The sequence below is a fragment of the Rhincodon typus genome, chromosome 3 (genome assembly GCF_021869965.1).
Source record: "Rhincodon typus isolate 14 chromosome 3, sRhiTyp1.1, whole genome shotgun sequence".
NCBI classification, from domain to species: domain Eukaryota; kingdom Metazoa; phylum Chordata; class Chondrichthyes; order Orectolobiformes; family Rhincodontidae; genus Rhincodon; species Rhincodon typus.
The window spans coordinates 105222139-105241443 of NC_063334.1; the positions used below are offsets into that span (position 1 = coordinate 105222139).

At 42.3% G+C, this 19305-nt stretch overlaps 1 protein-coding gene across 1 annotated transcript in view; it reads right to left on the minus strand.

Moving 5' to 3' along the window:
* Window positions 1-19305, minus strand: part of snx25 (sorting nexin 25) — a 238134-nt gene that overhangs the window by 194845 nt on the left and 23984 nt on the right. Inside the window, exon 3 of the mRNA XM_048593946.1 lies at window positions 13864-13948. Coding sequence (XP_048449903.1) covers window positions 13864-13948 — 85 coding nt within the window. The remainder of the gene's footprint in view (window positions 1-13863; window positions 13949-19305) is intronic.

The window sequence follows — 19305 nt, forward strand, 5'->3', positions numbered from 1 at the left end:
AGCATGTCAGAAGTGGAGATATTTGCTGATGATTGCAAAACTTTCAGCACCATTTGCAACTCCTCAGTTACTGAAGTAGTCCATGTTCAAATGCAACAAGATCTGTACAATGTCCAGGCTTGGGCTGACAAGCAGCAAGTAACATTCGCACCACACAAATGCTAGGCAATGACCGTCTCCAATGAGATCTAATCTAATCGCCACCCCTTGATATTTAATTCCCCACTATCAATGTCCTTGGGGGTGCAATTGAAGGGAAACTCAATTGGATTTGCAGTGGCTACAAGAACAGGCCAGGGACTAAGAATACTTACAGCAAGTAACTCACTGATGACTCCCCAAAGCCTATCCACCATCTACAATGCACAAGTCAGGAGTATGATGGAATACTTCCCACTTGCCTGGATTGTGCAGCTCCAACAATACTCAAGAAGCTTGACACCATCCAGAACAAAGCATCCTGCTTGACTGGCACCACAGACACTCAGTAATAGCGATGTGTAGTATCCACAAGCTTCCAAACCCATGAGCACTTCCATCTAGAAGAACAAGGGAAGCAGATACATGGGAACACCACCACCTGCAAGTTCCCCTCCAAACCACTCACTATCCTGACCTAGAAATATATTGACACTCCTTCACTGTCGCTGGATCAAAATCCTGGAAATCCCTCCCTGAGGGCATTATGACTCAACATTCAACATGTGGACTGCAGCAGTTCAAAAAGACAGCTCACCACCACCTTCTCAAGGGCAACAAATTCTGGCCAGCCAGCAACGCCCATGTCCCTCCAGTGAGTAAAAAAATTTGAAGATGTTGTCCAAATTTAAATTCTCCTTGCTCTTCAGCATGTTAAAAGAATTGAATACCATCCCATTTCCTCCAAGAGGAAGAAGCTCAATTCTCCAAGCCTGTCTAGACAACTGAAAACATCAATCTTTTTCCGGTGCATCAATGGAAGGAAGCAAGTTCAGCACTGCTCCGCTCCTGATCAAAATCAGAAAAGAAAATGTCAAGCACCTATTAGCAGGCAATTACAGAATTATACTGAATTGAGTTTTCCTCTGCTGCTAAGTCATAGATAATGGCTGACCAGAAGAGATACTGGGGAGTAGCTACACAGACAGCCAAAGCGAGGTTTAATAGAATTAAATATAGTACGGTGCTCTGTGAAAAAAAGAGAATGTATCAAAAGTGCATAGCTTTCTCAGTCCTCCTTAGTAGACAAATTTCATTGCACACAAAATGTTTATGGGCATTGTCCACACTATTTAAAACCTAATCAGATTAAAATTGGCCACTCTAAAGCAGAGAAATGTGGACAATCTAGTTAGCTAGTTACATGGATACATTGCTTAAGTTTGACAAATTCTGTCCTATTGTCAAAGACAAATATCTCCACATTATTTATTAGCTGCGCGAATGACAGCACCTACTAAAATCCATTCTTCAGGCATCAAAGGCAGATTATTTCCCAACAAGGTAGATAGCTCATTAATCCTATATTCTTAAATTATTTTCCAAAGATTCACAAGTGGATCATTACCAAATACACTGAAACAGAAAATATATCTAGGGAGACTTTAAAATCGATCAACTCACTTACTTATTACTTCAAAAAAAATTCCAATAGATTTAGCTTTAGGGGGTAGATCCATTGCTTTTATCCTGCTGATTAAATCTCACACCATTTATGGCTTTCAGATGTATACTGCTAGTGTTTTCTCAATCAATTGATTTTGTATATCATTCCAGGTTACTTCCCCAACACTGACCTTACAAAAGCTTGTTTACAATGCCCAACTCACATTATTATTTTAAAGGAAAATCATGACTATTATACCTTCATTATCTTCTGTTTCTGTCCAGAAATCCAAACAGGTTAGTTCAGGCACATTCTATCAATGTAATGCTTGAAATTAGAAAGAACACAGAAAACACCCAGACAATTCAACTCTCACTGATCTGACAGAGGATATATAAATATGCCAGCGTGCACATGCATCTGCAGGTCACATTCAAAACGGAAAAGACATAATAAACACCTTTCTCTCACACTATCTTCCACTCTTAGTTAATTCATTGTGGAAATTAGCAGCCCATTCACTTCATAATTTTCAATGGCTGCTTCTGTAGATTTGGCTTATCTGAAATATTTCTGCATCCAGCAATATTCTTCTTATTCTGCCTGATTCTGATCTATCACCTTTCTTTCAGATAGAAGCAACTCCAACTGTTGATCAGAAATTCTGAACATGCTCACTATTTTTTCCTCATTACTCACCTTGTACCAGTTCATGCTCTCTCTTCAAATCATTATTCATTGAACAACTAATGTTCACAGTATTCCATCTTATTTCCTTTCCATACTAAAGAACCTGTGTGAACAAAACCCACACTTTGCCTGCAATTAGGCTTGAGTTGAACAGTTAAATTTACAGGAAACAAAAATCAAAACTTAACATCATCTTTGTGATCTGATATTTCTTGAATTAACAAATTTTCATATCTTTCATATGAACAGAAGATAAACTGGCATCCCACATCACATCTTTCAAGTAACAACCCAGCCCTTACACTCATCTAATTCACTGCTTCTGTTGTTCTTCAGTGACCTAGGAAGGGGGATTTCAAGACTAGTGGATACAGTTTTAACTTTAGAGGAGACAGATTTTAAAAAAAAAAGAGACAAGACATTTTTTTCTTTACGCATAGGGTGGTTTGCATGTGGAATGAAATTCCTGGGAAAGTGGTGGATGCGGGTACAATTACAACGTTTAAAAGATATTTGGATAGGTATAAGAATAGGAAAGGTTTGGAGGGATAATGTACCAGGAGCAGGTAGGTGGGACTAGTGAGCAAATGGTCTGTTTCCGTGCTGTATGATTCTATGACTCCATAAATCAATAAAAACACATATTCCAGCCTGTTTACACTCCGCTAGTTCAAAGTTATTGATTTTTGCATAAAATACCAAAGTTAATCAAACTCTGTGACAAGTCACTGTACAGAACTTATAGCGCACTGAGACTGAGACTACTACAGATGGTCAAAAAGACTAAAGAGGCTGTGCAATAAAACTTAAATTAGGGAAAAATGAAAAACAACTTGCATTTATGCAAGCACTTTTCACAACTTTAGGACACCCCTAAGCATTTTACAGTCAATGAGGTACTTCTGATTTGTAGTCAACGATGTCATCTAAGAAATGTTGCAGCCAACTGCCAAACAGCAAGATCTCAAGCTGAAAGGTATCGATGGTCCGATTAGCAAGTTTGCAGATGACACTAAGATTGGTGGAGTAGCAGACAGTGAAGGTGACTGTCGGAAAATGCAGCAGAATATAGACAGATTGGAGAGTTGGGTACAGAAATGGCAGATGGGGTTCAATCCAGGCAAGTGCGAGGTGATGCATTTTGGAAGATCCAATTCAAGAGCGAACTATATGGTAAATGGAAAAGCCCTGGGGAAAATTGATGCACAGAGAGATCTGGGTGTTCAGGTCAATTGTACCCCGAAGGTGACAACGCAGGTCGATAGACTGGTCAAGAAGGCACACAGCATGTTTTCATTCATCAGACGGGGTATTGAGTACAAGAGTTGGCAGGTCATGTTACAGTCGTATAGGACTTTGGTTCGACCACATTTGGAATACTGCGTACAGTTCGGGTCGCCACATTACCAAAAGGATGTGGATGCTTTGGAGAGGGTGCAGAGGAGTTTCACCAGGATGTTGCCTGGTATGGAGGGCACTAGCTATGAAGAGAGGTTGAGTAGATTAGAATTATTTACATTAGAAAGACGGAGGTTGAGGGGGGGGACCTGATTGAGGTCTACAAAATCATGAGGAGGTATAGACAGAGTGGATAGCAAGAAGCTTTTTCCCCCAGAGTGGGGGACTCAATTACTAGGGGTCACGATTTCAAGGTGAGAGGGGAAAGGTTTAAGGGAGATATGCATGGAAAGTTCTTTACGCAGAGGGTGGTGGGTGCCTGGAACAAGTTGCCAGCAGAGGTGGTAGAGGCAGGCATGATCGCGTCACTTAAGATGTATCTAGACAGATATATGAATGGGCAGGGAGCAGAGGGATACAGATCCTTGGAAAATAGGCGACAGGTTTAGATAGGGGATCTGGATCGGCACAGGCTTGGAGGGCCGAAGGGCCTGTTCCTGTGCTGTAATTTTCTTTGTTCTTTGAAATATTATAATACGATGACTGTGATACATATCGGCCAGGATACTGGGGAAAATTTGCCTGCTCTTCTTTAAAGTAATGCGTCACATTTTTTGCATCTGAGTGGGCAGGCACAACGTCATTTAATAACTTATCTGAAAGATAGCATCTCAAACAGCGGAGCATCACTCAGTGTTGAATTAGTGAGTCACCCTGGATTTTATCCCAAGACCCGAGGTGGAAAGTGAACCCACGGCCATCTGACTCAGGAGGTGAAGTTGTTCTGACACTTGAAACAGCATACTTGAAACCAAAACCCAGAACTATGCACTTTAGTGAATGTGATTCAGACTTTTGGGCTCTTGAATTTACTGTAGGGGTTTCTCCCTCTAATAATTAGTCTGCTTTAACTTGTAAAGAAGCTGATGCTTCTGCATCTTAATCGTAATTATTACCACATATTAACACATGATACTTGAGACAAGTCTGTTTCCATCAATAGCTAGGCAAATCATCCCCACAGTAGCAACGTCACCCACATTCTAATCCTTGCAAACCTTCTCATACCACAGAATTCAGTCAAAAAGCCTGAGATCAGGGGGACATCGGTCATTAATGAGGCAACCAAGATAATCCCTGTTCAATTTTCAAATTGTTGTTGACTCAAATGGGTAACCTGCAGTTGTGCATTCATTGCTACTGGCATTTGGAACACAACATTGGATTCTCTCTGCTGGAAATGTGTTCCACATGTTTTTTTTTTATTTACTCTGGACAGAATTTTTTTCTAATCTGTAGGGAAAAGGCCTTTGCATTCTGTGTCCACAAGTTTTGCACACTCAGTCTTGGATGACCACCATTCTCAAAACTCTGTTCACATTGAACGTAAATTCATAGAGGCCACGTTGACTATTTTCATCTCAATTCTCTTCAATGAATTCAGTGACTCAGATTTTTTTTTTTGTTTTTTTATTATCTGTATTCAGGTTTCCAATCTGTGTAGATTTACAAAATGAAGTTCAAACGTCATTTGCTTGTCAAACGTCACTTAGCTTGCAAAGAAAAAGTGAGGAAGACTGCAACCCAAACAATAAAGGAAAGCACCTTGGGTACTGCAGTATACCCAAACATGAATCTCCCAATACAGCATTCAGGTGTCACTCTTCATATGCAAGTCTAACTTGACAGCACAAGTAGACTGCAGCCGAGGCAAAGCTAAACTCCATGCACGCACTTTCTGCTGCATGGGATGTGGGAGTCAGAGTCATACAGCGAGGAAACAGCCCCTTCAGTCCAACTCATCCACATTGACCAAGTTTCCCAAACTAAACTAATCCCATGGATAGTAAGAACTGCTGATGCTGGAGTCAGAGATAACCCATTTCTGAAGACACGGAACATGAACTTTCCTAGCTCCTCTGATGCTGCCTGGCCTGCTGTGTTCCTCCAGCACCACACTGTGTTGAACTAATCCCATTCCTTGGCCAGCAATTATTTCCTATCCCTAGTTGCCCTTAAGATGATGACGGTGAACTGCCTTCTTGAGCCATTAGAATCTATTTGATATAGGTACACCCATAATTTCATTACAGAAAGAGTTCTAGGACTACAGGACAAAATAGATAGGCTGATCAGATCGGCAAATAGAATTTAATCTGGAAAACTGTGAAGTGATGAAATGAGAAAGGAGTAGAAAGGCAAGAGAGTGCATGAGGAACTGTAGAACCCTAGGAAATACAGAGAATCCGAGGAACTTTGGCATATGTCTGTAGTTCCTTGAAGCACAACAGGACAGGCTCATAAGGGGATTAAGAAAGGTAAGTATTCCATATGCCTTTCTAGTTGAAGAATTGAATACAACGTCAAGGTGGTTATGATGTAGCTGCATAAGACATCAACCTGGTCACCAACTACAGTAAGGATATGATTGCACTGGAGAGGGTATAGAGGAGATGCACCTGGATGTTGCTTGACAGGAGTATTACAGCAATGAAGAGACATTAGCTAGGCTGAGGTTGCTTTCCTTAGAACAAACAAGTCTGAATTGGTCATGAGTAAGATATATAAAATTGAGGGGCGAAGGTCAGGTAGGCAAATAGAAAGAAACAAACATTCCCTCCAAGTGGAGGGGTCAATAACTGGGGCCATTAACTTTAGGTAAGGAGCAAGCAGCTGAAAGGAGATTTAAGGTGGGCTTTTTACCCTCCCCACCCCCCCATGCAGAGCATGGTATCTAGAACTTACTGCCCAAGAGGATGGTAGAAGCAGGAACCATCACAACATTTTCAACATCAACATCACAACCAATTACATGAATACTCAAAATGCCATAAACATACAAGGTTGTGGCCAAATGCTGGAAAAGGGAATGACAGTAGATTGGTGCTTGATGATCAGTGCAGAACGTCGGGCCTTAGGACTTCTTTCATGCTGCAAAATCCGATGACTAATAAAATCTAGGTCAGACTTTTCAGTGAAGACATACCAGGCACCCTAAGATGAGGCCACAGCCATAGGAATGGCAGAAAAAGATGGTTGCAGATTGCAACAAAGCTCTTTTCCAAAACTAACAGGGGAAATCCACCAGATCTCAGAGGAATCAAGTCCATGGTAGACAAATACAGAGTCTCAGAGTCAGAAATTTAGATGTTACTGTTGCTGTGGCAACCAAACATCTAAAACAGCCCCATTTCCAATCAAAGTACTCCGACTGTGACAAAGTCAGTCATGTCCAGGCAGCATAAAGTAAAGAATTATGCTCCAGACTGAAATCATGGTAGATCTAAAACTAGTTCAAGACCTTGAAACCCTCAAATGGGCATATGATGTAAGTGGAAACAGAAGGTACTCTTGTGCACAGAGATCAAAAATTATATTCAGGGAGCAAGAAAAACATGATACGGAAAACAAAAGGAATAAGGCTGAATCTACAACTCCAATAACCACAGTAGAAAGGCAAGTCAGAGATTTATAATTTACTTTCATTGGTGATACAGTGCCTATTCTCTCAGAAGAAGAGTATAAGAAGCCCCCAAATCACATGCCCTTCTACAAAACTGGTTTCAAACTTGATTACTTATTGGAACAAGTATTCCTTTTTTAGGTCAAGCTACTGTTCAGATGAATCATCAGAATCCACCTTAAAAATTGCTATTGATGGTATTTGGAGCGAACAAAGTCTCTGATGGGAAGATAATGGTTTAAGATGATATGGTTAAACCAGGCCGAACTAGTTAAAGCAGTCATCTTCATTAACAAGGTTCAGACTGAACTCAAAACATTAACTGTTTTTCTCTCCAAAGGTGCTTGCAGATCTGCAGAGTTTCTCCAGTACTATCTATTTTGTAATTCCAGCACCTATAAAAGGTGAAAAGCTGTGAAGTTGGTCACTAAGTGAGAAATGATCCAACTACAATTCCTTTTGTTTCATGTTCACCACCAGAAAACCATGGAATGAAGGAAAGAGTACCTCATTTTGGTTAAAACCATAGCAAGTAGACAAATGTTGAGTTTACATACAATATCTCAAATGTCAAAGCTACCTTGGCTTTGAGAAGTTGTTTCAAAATTTATGAGTCAGAGGTCCTGGTGTCAGACAACGATCCACAGTTTTACATCTGAAAAATTTAAACTATTCCTGCCCAAGATTAAAGTCAAACACACTAATACCACAGTAACACCCAGCATCAAATAGTTCTGCAGAAACAGGATTTTGTACAGTTTGTGAAGTGTTTACAGAAGTATTCGCCATGTGACAAGCAAGGCAATAATTTCATTTTGCTTGTTGACGAAGACTATTCCTCTTCTTGGAGACTGCAAGGATTGCAGAAGCTGGAAGTCAGAATCAATAGATGTGAAGATGGAAAAGCACAGCAGGTCCGACAGCATCCGAGGAGCAGGAAAGTCAGTGTTTCGGGCCAAAACCCTTCGTCAGGAGGGAAGGAGGAGCCCAGAAATAAATAGAGTGAGGGGGTGGGGCTGGGGGATAGGTAGGTGGGATGGTAAATTTTGGATGCAGATAGGGGGCTATTGTAATAGGTCAGCAGGAAAAGTGGAGCAGATAAGTAAGTAGGAAGATGGACAGGTTCGGTCAGGTCAGGAAGGCGAGCTGGACATGGGATAAAGGCTGAGGGTGGAGGATTTTGAGGCTAGTGAAGTCAACATTAAGGCCACTGAGCTGTAAGCTCTCAAGGCAAAATATCAGGTATTGCTCCTCCAGTTTGACAGTGGAGGCAGCCAAGGATGGACAAGTCGACAGTGGAGCGGGAGGTGGAAGGGGTAATTAAAACAGATGGCAACCGGAGGATCGGGTTGATTAGTGCGTGCAGAGCGCAGGTGCTCCTTGAACCAGTTCCCAAGTCAGTGTTTGGTCTCCCCGATATAGAGGAGACCACATCACGAGCAACCGATACAATAGATCAGGTTGGATGAAATGCAGGTGAATCTCTGCTGGATCTGGAAGGATTGTTTGGGGCTGTGGATAGAAACGAGTGGGGTGGTGTATGGGTAGGTGTTGCACCTCTTACAGTTGCAAGGAAAGGTACCAAGTGTGGTGGGGAGTGTAGAGCAGACGAGGGAGTCAACAGAATGAATGGTCCCTGCGGAAAGTGGACAGGGGCGAGGAAGGAAATTTTTTTTGGTGTGGGATCCGATTGTAGATGGTGGAAATGTCAGAGGTTGATATGCTGAATTCAGAGGTTGGTGAGGGGGTACGTGGGGACTAAGAGAACTCTATCCTTGTTGTTGGGGGGGAGGAGTTTTAAGGGCAGATGTGTTGGAAATGGAGGAGATGCAGTTGAGGGCATCCTTAATTATATAGGAGGGGAAATTCGGTTCATCAAGTAGGAGGATATCTGGGATGTCCTGCAGTAAAATGCCTCATCCTGAGAGCAGATGTAGAGGTCAATTTGCCACACTACCACCATTCTCCACATATCAACGGGTTTAATAGTGAGGCTGGGGTTGGAGCGAAGGGATGGCTGCGCATTCCAATGGGCAGAGGTTTGAGTAAGTGAGAAGGGTGGAGACATCCAAGTCATTGATGTTGCGATAGCAGTTTGAGATGAAGAGGTCAAGGGAGGTAAGGACACTAGGTGGTGTGTTTAGGAGGATGGAGTTTGCTGAAAGCAGGATGAGGAGTTGTTAGAAGATGGGTTGGATTCCTGTTCAAAGAAGTAGGCACAGTGGCGGCAGAAAAAGAGCTCAACACCACGACATGCGCAGAATTTGTTTACGTGTGGGAGCAGGGGAATGAAGGTGAGCCCTTTGCTGCGGACTGACCATTCAGCCTCAGTGTGGGTGAGGTCAGGCCACCACAACATCAATCGCTTGTATCTCTCCACCCCTCTCAATTACTCCAACCTCTCCCCATCAGAACGCACAGCCTTCCGCTCCCTTCGCTCCAATGCCAACCTCAGTATTAAACACGCTAGTAGCGTAACAAACAGACTTCTACGTCACGGAGGCCAACTCTCTGACACCTCCTCCTACTATCCGCCCGATCACGACCCCACCTCTGATCACCAAGCCATCATCTCCCAGACCATCAACAACCTCATCACCTCGGGAGATCTCCCATCCACAGCCTCCAACCTGATAATACCCCAAATCCACACCTCACGTTTCTACTTCCTTCCAAAAATCCATAAACCTGACTGTCCTGGCTCAACCCACTGTCTCTGCCACCTCCTGCCCCACCGAACTCACCTCCTCCCATTTCAACTCCATTCTTTCGCCTTTGGTCCAGGAACTCCCTACCTACATTCGTGACACAACCCACGCCCTCCACCTTTTCCAAAACTTTCAACTCCCCAACACCCAACACCCAACAACTCATCTTCACCACAGACATACAGCCCCTTTACACCTGTATCCCCCATACGGAGGGCCTAAAAGCCCTCTATTTCTCCTTCTCCCGTAGGCCCAACCAGCCCCCCTCCACTGACACTCACCCGCTTGGCTGAACTGGTCCTCACCTTCAACAATTTTGCCTTTGTTTCCTCCCACTTCCGAAAACCAAAAGGGGTGGCGATGGGCACTCGCATGGGCTTGAGCTATGCCTGTCTCTTTGTAAGATTCATGGAACAGTCCCTCTTCCATAACTACACCAGCACCATCCCTCATCTCTTTCTCCACTATATTAATGACTGCATCGGTGCTGCCTCGTGCTCCCGTGAGGAGCTTGAGCAGCGAATCAACTTCATTAACATGTTCCACCCAGTCCTCAAATTCACCTAGACCATTTCTGACATCTCCCTCCCCTTTCTGGATCTCTCCATCTGTGCAATGCATGCACCAAACAACTCGACCTTCCCATTGCCATCCATTTTAATTCCCCTTCCCACTCCCCTGGTGACGTTAGTCCTTGGCCTCCTCCACTGTCAGAGTGAGGCCAAACATAAACTAGAGGACCAACATCAGATATTTCACCTTGACAGCTTATAGCCCAATGGCCTCAATATTGACTTCATCAGCTTCAAATTCCCTCCACCCCAGCCTTATCCCGTGTTCAGCCCTCCCTCTCCCTCTCGCCTCCCTGACCTCATCTAACCTGCCCGTCTTCCTACTCACCTAACCGCTCCACCCTTCTCAACGACCAATCACAATAACGCCCTACCTGCATCCACCAATCACCATCCCACCTATCCATCTCCCCACCGCCCCCAACACCCCCCAAGACTCACTCCCTCCATTTACTTCTGAGCCCCCCTTCCCCTCCCCAGTCCTGACAAAGGGTTTCGGCCCCAAATGTTGACTTTCCTGCTCCTCCAGCTTCCAGCTATTGACGTTACTTCTTTTCACTTCAGTCTACAACAGGTTGTTTTACAGGCTAATGCAATGCTTCCCAAACCCTTTATGAACTATTGTGAATCCAGTTGGTTCCCACACCTCTTAAGTGTAGGGGTTGGGACCTGTGTCAGTCAGGGAGCGTGACAAGTGAGAGACTTGTGACAGTAACAGTGAGGGATTGTGGTCAGAGAAGAGTTAAGAGAATCTAACTGACCCATTGTTGCCTTACAGCTTGCAGCATCAAAATTTCACCCAACAACCCCACTGCGCCTGCAAATAAAATTGATTTGATAATGGCTTCCTGTTGTGAATCCAATGCAGTACCGTACACAATCAGAATTTGGACTTCTCTTTCTAGAAAGCTATAGCACTTGTAGATGGCACACCACTCTCATTTCATCCAGACTATGATACATTCATAGAGGCATGGAGATGTACAGCATGGAAACAAACCCTTTAGCCAACCAGATATGCTAAATAAATCTAGTTCCATTTGCCAGCATTTGGCCCATATCCCTCTAAACCTTTCCTATGTACCCATCCAGATGGCTTTTAAGTGTTTTAACTGTACCAGCCTCCACCACCTCCTCTGGCAGCACATTCCATACACGCATCACACGCTGCGTGAAAACACTGCCCCGGGTCCCTTTTAAATCTTTCCCCTCTCACCCTACACCTATGCCCTCCAGTTTTCAACACCCCTACCCTGTGGAAAAGACCTTGGCTATTCGCCCCTTCCATGTCCCTCATGATTTTATAAACTTCTAAAAGGTCATCGCTCAGCCTCCGATACTCGAGGGAGAAAAGTCCCAGCCTATTCAGCCTCGCCCTACAGCTCTGACCCTGGCAACATCCTTGCAAGTCTTTTCTGAACCCTTTCAAGTTTCACAACATCCTTCCTATAGCAGAGAGACCAGACTTGAACATAACATTCCAAAACTGGCCTAACCAATGTCTTGTACAGTTGCAACATGACCTCACAACTCCTCTACTCAATGCACTGACCAATAAAGGCAAGCATACCAAACACTATCCTGTCTATCTACGACTCCACTTTCAAGGAACTACCTACCTGCTCTCTAAGGTCTCCTTGTTCAGCAACAATCCCCAGGACCTTACCATTAAGTGTATAAGTCTGCCCTGATTTGCCTTTCCAAAATGCAGTACCGCACATTTATCTAAATTAAACTCCATCTGCCACTCTTTGGCCCATCAGCCCATCTTATCAAAGTCCCATTGTTCTCAAAGGTAACCTTCTTCGTTGTTCATTACACCACCAATTTTGGTGCCATCTGCAAATGTAGTAACCATACCTCCGAAGTTCACGTCCAAATCATTTATATAAAATGACAAAAAGCAGTTCTACTAGCACAGCATGTAAATGGTACCACACATGGGATCATCCTGGCCTGGGTAATCCAGTACCATAATCCATATTTCATCAGTGAGCCTGTCCAGTTTATCATATTTTTTGTATGTACAAAAATATATAGTTCTGGTGAAAAGAACCAATTAAAAAATCTATTTTCAACCAATTTAGTTAACTCCTCAAAATAAATCCACACCACAACAAATTACATTCTACAAAATCTATGTTCATTACTGTCAGACAAATAAAACAGAACGGTGGATGCTGTATATCAGAAACAGAAACAGAAAACCAAACTGTTGGAAAAATTCAGCGGGTCTAGCAGCATCTGTAGAGAGAAAACAGAGTTAACGTTTCAGGTCCAGTGTCCACTTCCGAAGAAGGGTCGCTGGACCCAAAACATAAACTTTGCTTTCTCTCCACAGATGCTGCCAGACCCCCTGAGATTTTCCCCAACAATTTCTGTTCTTGTTTCCTTACCATTAGGCTGAGCTTCTTGACACCAGCACATGCGCCAAAAGTATTACGAAGATTGTGAGGCCCTGAAAAGGGATAGGAAGGGGATGATGAGAAACAGCACCCTGTTCTCACTCCCCTCAGTCCCATAGCTCACCTCAGGTCCCTTCACCCCAGTCCCGTGTCCTAACTCCTCCCATTCCCCAGCTCCCATGACCCCATCCCACTGCAGAATGTTTCCAAACTATGCTTCTTCTCTGAACAGGTGTAGTTGCCCGCAATGACAAGTGCCAGTAGACACTGCATTGCTGTTATATCTATTTCTATTGTTTCCATAATTTTTAAGTAACATAGAACACTGCCTGGTAAAATCCTCCAAAGATCTGAACCCTTTGTTGTGATGCAAGGCTAGTTGGACTCTAATTCCCTCATTCACTATGAACATTAAGGTTCACACTCAGTATCCACAAATGATCAGATACAATATCTATATTCACATGCTCCAAAAAAACAGTAGTCAGATTGATCCATTTTGAATTGTAGGGTACATAGTATCTATTCAGGATCACCTGAAAGCATTTATTACAGTAGTTTCTTCATAATACATGCTGCTTTTGCCTTTTTTCCCAACTTTCAATAAGCATCATTGAATGGTTGAAAATACAAATGAATCATTTCCTCAAGAATTACTGATATAGCTAGTCAGGGATCAGTGTCTATCAAAAACCTTGAAAACAAAACTGTGATGGTTCTTAAAAAAAATTATGACATGCTACTACAGTGGCACAAGAACAAGAAATTAAAGTAAGTTGTTCAATATTGGCCATTTTATCACCATATGCAAATTTAAAATATACACATTTTATATTGTATTTGCATCATTTGCTATCAAAAAAGAAATGTTATTTCTGCACCAATTATTTTTCAGTGCCTCTGGATAATGAGACGCATCTCATGCATGTTTCATCTTTATAACAGCAGTGTCCAATTTAAGTACAGAAAATTTTGTTACATCAATTGACAATTCTCTTTTCCTTGAAAAATATCATCCTCTAATTATCAGAAACAAACATACCTTCTTTCAAAGCTTTATCCATGTTGTGTGAAAGGACCACTCTTCGTGTGTGCACAGATTCAGATGAACTGCCCGACAGACGACCCTGAAATTAAATATTTAAGCATCATGAACTTATTTGTCCACAGGACAGATCCTTTTGATTTTATAAAAACCATCAGAGACATCAGAGGGAGGTTCTTTACTCGAGTGGTCGGTGCATGGAATGCATTGCCGGAGAGGGTAGTGGAGTCGGCCTCATTAAGGGCATTTAATGGGGTATTAGATAGGCATATGGATGATAGTATAAGGTAGGGGTGGAGGTTAGATAGACCTTAGGTTTAGGGTAAAAGTTCGGCACAACATCATGGGCCCAAGGGCCTGTACTGTGCTGTACTGTTCTATGTCCGCAAACTTACTCATCAGACCACCTATATTTTCTTCCAAATCATTCATATATATTACAAACAAAGGTCCCAGCACTGATCCCTGCAGAACATCACTAGTTACTGATCTCCGTTCTGAAAGGCATCCTTCCACATCTAATCTGTCTTCTACGACCAAGCCAGTTTTGTATTATCTAGCCAGCTCACTCTAGATCCCATGAGACTACCTTCTGTATCAGCCTGCCACAGGTTACCTTATCAAATGCCTTAAAGTCCACGTGGACAATATCTGCTGCCCTTCCTTCATGAATCATTTTTGTCACCTCTTCAAGAAAACTCAATCGAGGCGGTGAGACATGACCTTCCCAGCACAAACCCCTGCTGCCTTTCACTAATAAGTCCATTCACTTCCAAATGTGAATAAATCCTGTCTCAACACCACACCTGAATGTGATCTTCCAAAATGCATCACCTTCCACTTGTCCTGATTAAACTCCATCTGCTATTTCTCTGCCAAGTCTGCAATCTATATCCCGCTGTATCCTTTGACAACAGCTTCCCCACCATTAACATCAGGCTCACCAGCCTGTAATTACCTCTATTTCCCTTCTTATCAGAGGAATAACACTGGCTATTTTCCAGTCCTCTAGAACCTTGCCTGAGGCTAAAGAGGATGCAAAGATATCTATTAAGGCCCCAGCTATTTCCTCCTTTGCCTCCCACAGTATCCGGAGATAGATCCCAATTGGCCCCGGGGACTTGTCTACGTTTAATGTATTTCAAGATATCCAACATTTCCTTCTTCATTATGTTGACCTGCCCAAGCGTATTCACTCATTTCCTTAACCTCAACATCCCTCCCTTTGGTGAATACCAGTGTAAAGTGCTCATTAAGGACCTCACCCATTTCCTCTCGCTCCACACATAACCATACTCCTTTATCCTTGAGTGGGTCTCCTCTTTCCCGAGCTACCCTCTTGCTTGTAACGTACATATAAAATCTCTTGGGATTCTCCATAACCCTGCTGGCTGAGGATATTTCATAATTTCGTTTGATTTAGCTCTCCTAACTCCCTTTCCTACTTTGTCTACATTCTTAAAAGGAATTCATCTGTATTTAATGGCCTAGACCTTAAGTACCCTTTTTTTGTACTAAGCTGATAATTTCCCCTGTCATCCAAGGTTCCAGAATTCTGTCATTCCTGTCCTTCATTTTCACAGGAACATGCCTGTCCTGCATCAAATCAACTGGTCTTTGAAAAAGATTCGCAAGTCAGATGTTGCTTTACTCCCAAACAGCCTCTCCCAATCCACATTCTCTAATTCTTGTCTAATTCAGTTATAGTTTTCTTACCCCAATTTAACACTTTCATCTGAGGTCCACTCTTGTCCTTATCCATAAGTATCTGTAAATGTATGGAAATATGGTCACTATTCCCAAAATGCTCCCCCACTGAAACTTTGATCATCTGGCTGGGCTCATTTCCCAATACCAGGTCCAGTATGAACCCTTCCTTCATTGGACTATCCATATAATGTTTCAAAATACTCTCCTGGGCACACCTAACAAATTGTTCTCCATCCAAATCCCCAGCATTAATGGAACCCCAGACAATATGGGGGAAGTTAAAATCACCCACTACCACCACCGTGTTATTTTCATATTTTTCTAGAATCTGACTACATATCTCTTCCTCTAACTCCCACGGGTAGGTCTGTAATACAATCCCAGCATTGTGATTGCACCCTTCCTATTCCTGAGCTCTACCCATAATGCCTCACTGCAAGATCCCTCCAGGGTGTCCTCCCTCAACACAGCTGTGATATGCTTCCTAGCCAGTAATGCAACTCCTCCACCTCTTTTGCTTCCTCATACATCTTGTCTAAAACATCGATATCCCGGAAAGTTGACCTGCCGAACCTGTCCCTCTTTCAGCTATGTGCCTGTAATAGCAATATCATAATTCCATGTATTAATCCAGGATCTAAATTCATCCGTCTTACCCGTTATACTTCTTGCATTGAAGCAAACACAGTCCAAGCCTCTAGTTCTGTTGAAATCAGCAACCTTTACCTGCGTGCTCTTCCTCGTCGCTATTTTTGCCTTGGTCTGAAGCTCTTCTCCAGTCTCTATTCTTACTGACCTGCTGCTACGATTCCCACCCCCCCTCCCACACTAGTTTAAACTCTCCGACATGGCTTGATCAAACCTCTCTGCCAGGATATTGGTGCCCTTCCAGTTTAGGTACAATACATTTTTCCTCTACAGGTCCCACTTTCCTGGAATGACATCCCGAATTGCCGTTATAGAACCCTGTCATTCTTCCCACCTGTCATTTGTGCCAATATGGATGATGACTTGTCTGTTCACCCTCCAGTTTCAGGATGCCCTGTACCCGCTCAGAGACATCCATGATCCTGGCACTGGGGAAGCAACATACAATCCTGGTGTGCCTGTTGCTGCCACAGAGGCACCTGTCTGCGCTCCTGACTATCGAATCTCCAATTTCTATTGCTCTACTATGCTTTGTCCCTCCCCTCTGTACAGCAGGTCCAGCCATAGTGCCACTGCTCTGGCTGCTGCTGCTGTTCCCTGATGGGCCAATCCCCTCATCAATAACCAAAACAGAATACTTGTCGACAGGGAAACATCTGCAAAGGTTGCCTGCACGGACTGTCAGTCCCATCTTGCAGTCACCCATCTATCTTCCTCGAGTCTATCAAAGTTGAGTCTATAAAACCAGACTTGAATCACTAAGTAAAAATTCATTTTTAGCCACATGCTGCTGAAATAAAATTTTCACTGTACAGTTTTACAGAATGTCATCAGTCCTTTTATCCTTAATATGAAAGTTAATGGTTCTTGAATTGGTCAAATTGGAAGGTCAGCACATTATGTGCAGAACTTAAGAAATGAAACCAACCAGAAAGTCATTATAAATTAAGTTACTTGCCCAATAAGTAAGGAACCTCGACAATACAAAGTAGCAAGAAACTTAACAAGGACATTCAGCCCATTCACTTCAAAGCAAACAGTAAACTTCCAGTAATTAGAAATATGTTTGAAGCTGAAAGTAAGTTTTTCTTTGAAGTCAGAGATATTGGAGACTGTTACTTTCATTAGTAGCACATTGTGATATTGTCACAGCAACAAAATAACCACAAGAACGGGTCTTCTCCCCTCATTTTCTCTTTCCTTTGCTGCCTAACCTACATTAAGTCAGCTCCCACAACAGTCAGAGCTGAAGCTGATGATTTATGAAATTAAGACCATAGCTTTCATGTCATGTCCAGTACAACAATCCTGCACAGTTGGTACAGCCAAGTGCATTTTTTTTTTTTAATGTCATATCTTGGTGACTGGTCACAATTCAAACTCCGAATTCATGTATGTTGTTGGCAAAAAACATGGAGAGAATTTTTTTTTTATATTTAAAATTAAATTTAGGCTAGCCTTATCATATTGCTATCAAACAATGTAATATTTAGGTAGATCCAAAATACCCAGGAAAGAATAACATTAAGGACTACTTGTAACAGGCAGAGGGGTAACATTATAGATGTTTATAAAATCATAAGAGGTACAGATAAGGTGAATGGCAAGTGTCTTTTCCCTAGGGTAGGGGATTTCAAGACGAGAGGGCTTATTTAAAGGTGAGAGGAGAGAAATTTTAAAAAGACATGAGGGGCAATTTGTTTTTAAAAACAGCAAGTGATCCATGTGTGGAATGAACTGCCAGAGAATGTGGTGGATGCAGGTACAGTTACAACATTTAAAAGACATTTGGACAAGTACATGAATAAGAAATGTTTGGAGGGATGCGAGCCAAGCATAAACGGGTGGGAATAGTTTACTTTGGGATTATGGTTGGCATGGACTGCTTGAACCAAAGGGTCTGTTTCCATGCTGTATGACTCTATGACTCTACTTAGATTTCTACAGCATATTTCAGAAGCTTAGGGTATTCAAAAGTGCCAAAGAAATGGTTTTGGGATGTAATCATTGTTGTAATGTAGGAAATGCAGCATTTTACACACAATAAGATCCTACAGACAGCAATGTGATATTGTTGAGGCTAAAGTAGTGTCATTTGAAGAATTAATATCAACTAGGACCCAAGGAACTTGTCTTCACCCCGACAAAATAGGGCTGAGGAAACTTGTGGCCACCTGGGGACACTGGGCTTTCCCTTAGATCTCCACTGCAGTATCAGCCAGTAGCCTGTGTTCTCTGTCTCTGGAGTGAACGAACTCACAACCTAACAAAGCGACTAGCATCTACTGATAAGGGAACAAAAGGAAAATCACAAGGCAACTAAAGCAAAGATTAAAAATTCAACAATCAAAATCCTGCCTTTTTCCATTATCAAAACCTAATCTTTCAATCAGGAAATATCAGTTACATCCATTCTTATTTATTGAAAAATTGCATGTTGAAACCATTTAGCAATGAGGGGTGAGCCAGGTTGCACAATAAGTGAATTAAAGTAAAATTTTGCTGATAACACACAGCACAAATCATCACAAAGAACATCAGCATGGAACCAAAATACACAAGTGTGGACTCCAACTCTTCACCATCTAAGGTGGTGAATCAGAGAAATTTAAAACATATAAACTGAGAGAAACATTAATCCTCTAGGACGACAGGAAAATGTCCAGGAAATAAAATTATAGAGTAGTGCCCAACATTTCTATCTATACATGTTCAAATAATGGCATCTGCTGGTTTGCAAATCAGCTGTGAACAGAGTGTTCCTCGGTTATAAAAACAAATCATAATTTACATTGTTGATCACTGTCTGCACTTCAAATTGCATCGTGCCATTTGGAAATTACAGAAAAGCATCCAAGTATCCCTGTTTGGAAGGGCCACTATTATAAATTCAAATTCAAAGTTGAAGAAGTCAAATTAATCATACAGGAGCCTGAAAAGATGTCAACTTCAAACTGCAGATCCCAACTGTGTTACCATGGTTTTAGGTTCAGCACCTACACTGGTAACCTTATAAAAATCTTAATGTAACACCGTTCTATGCAGCACTTCCTACAAAACAGGCTCAGTCTTTGAATACCG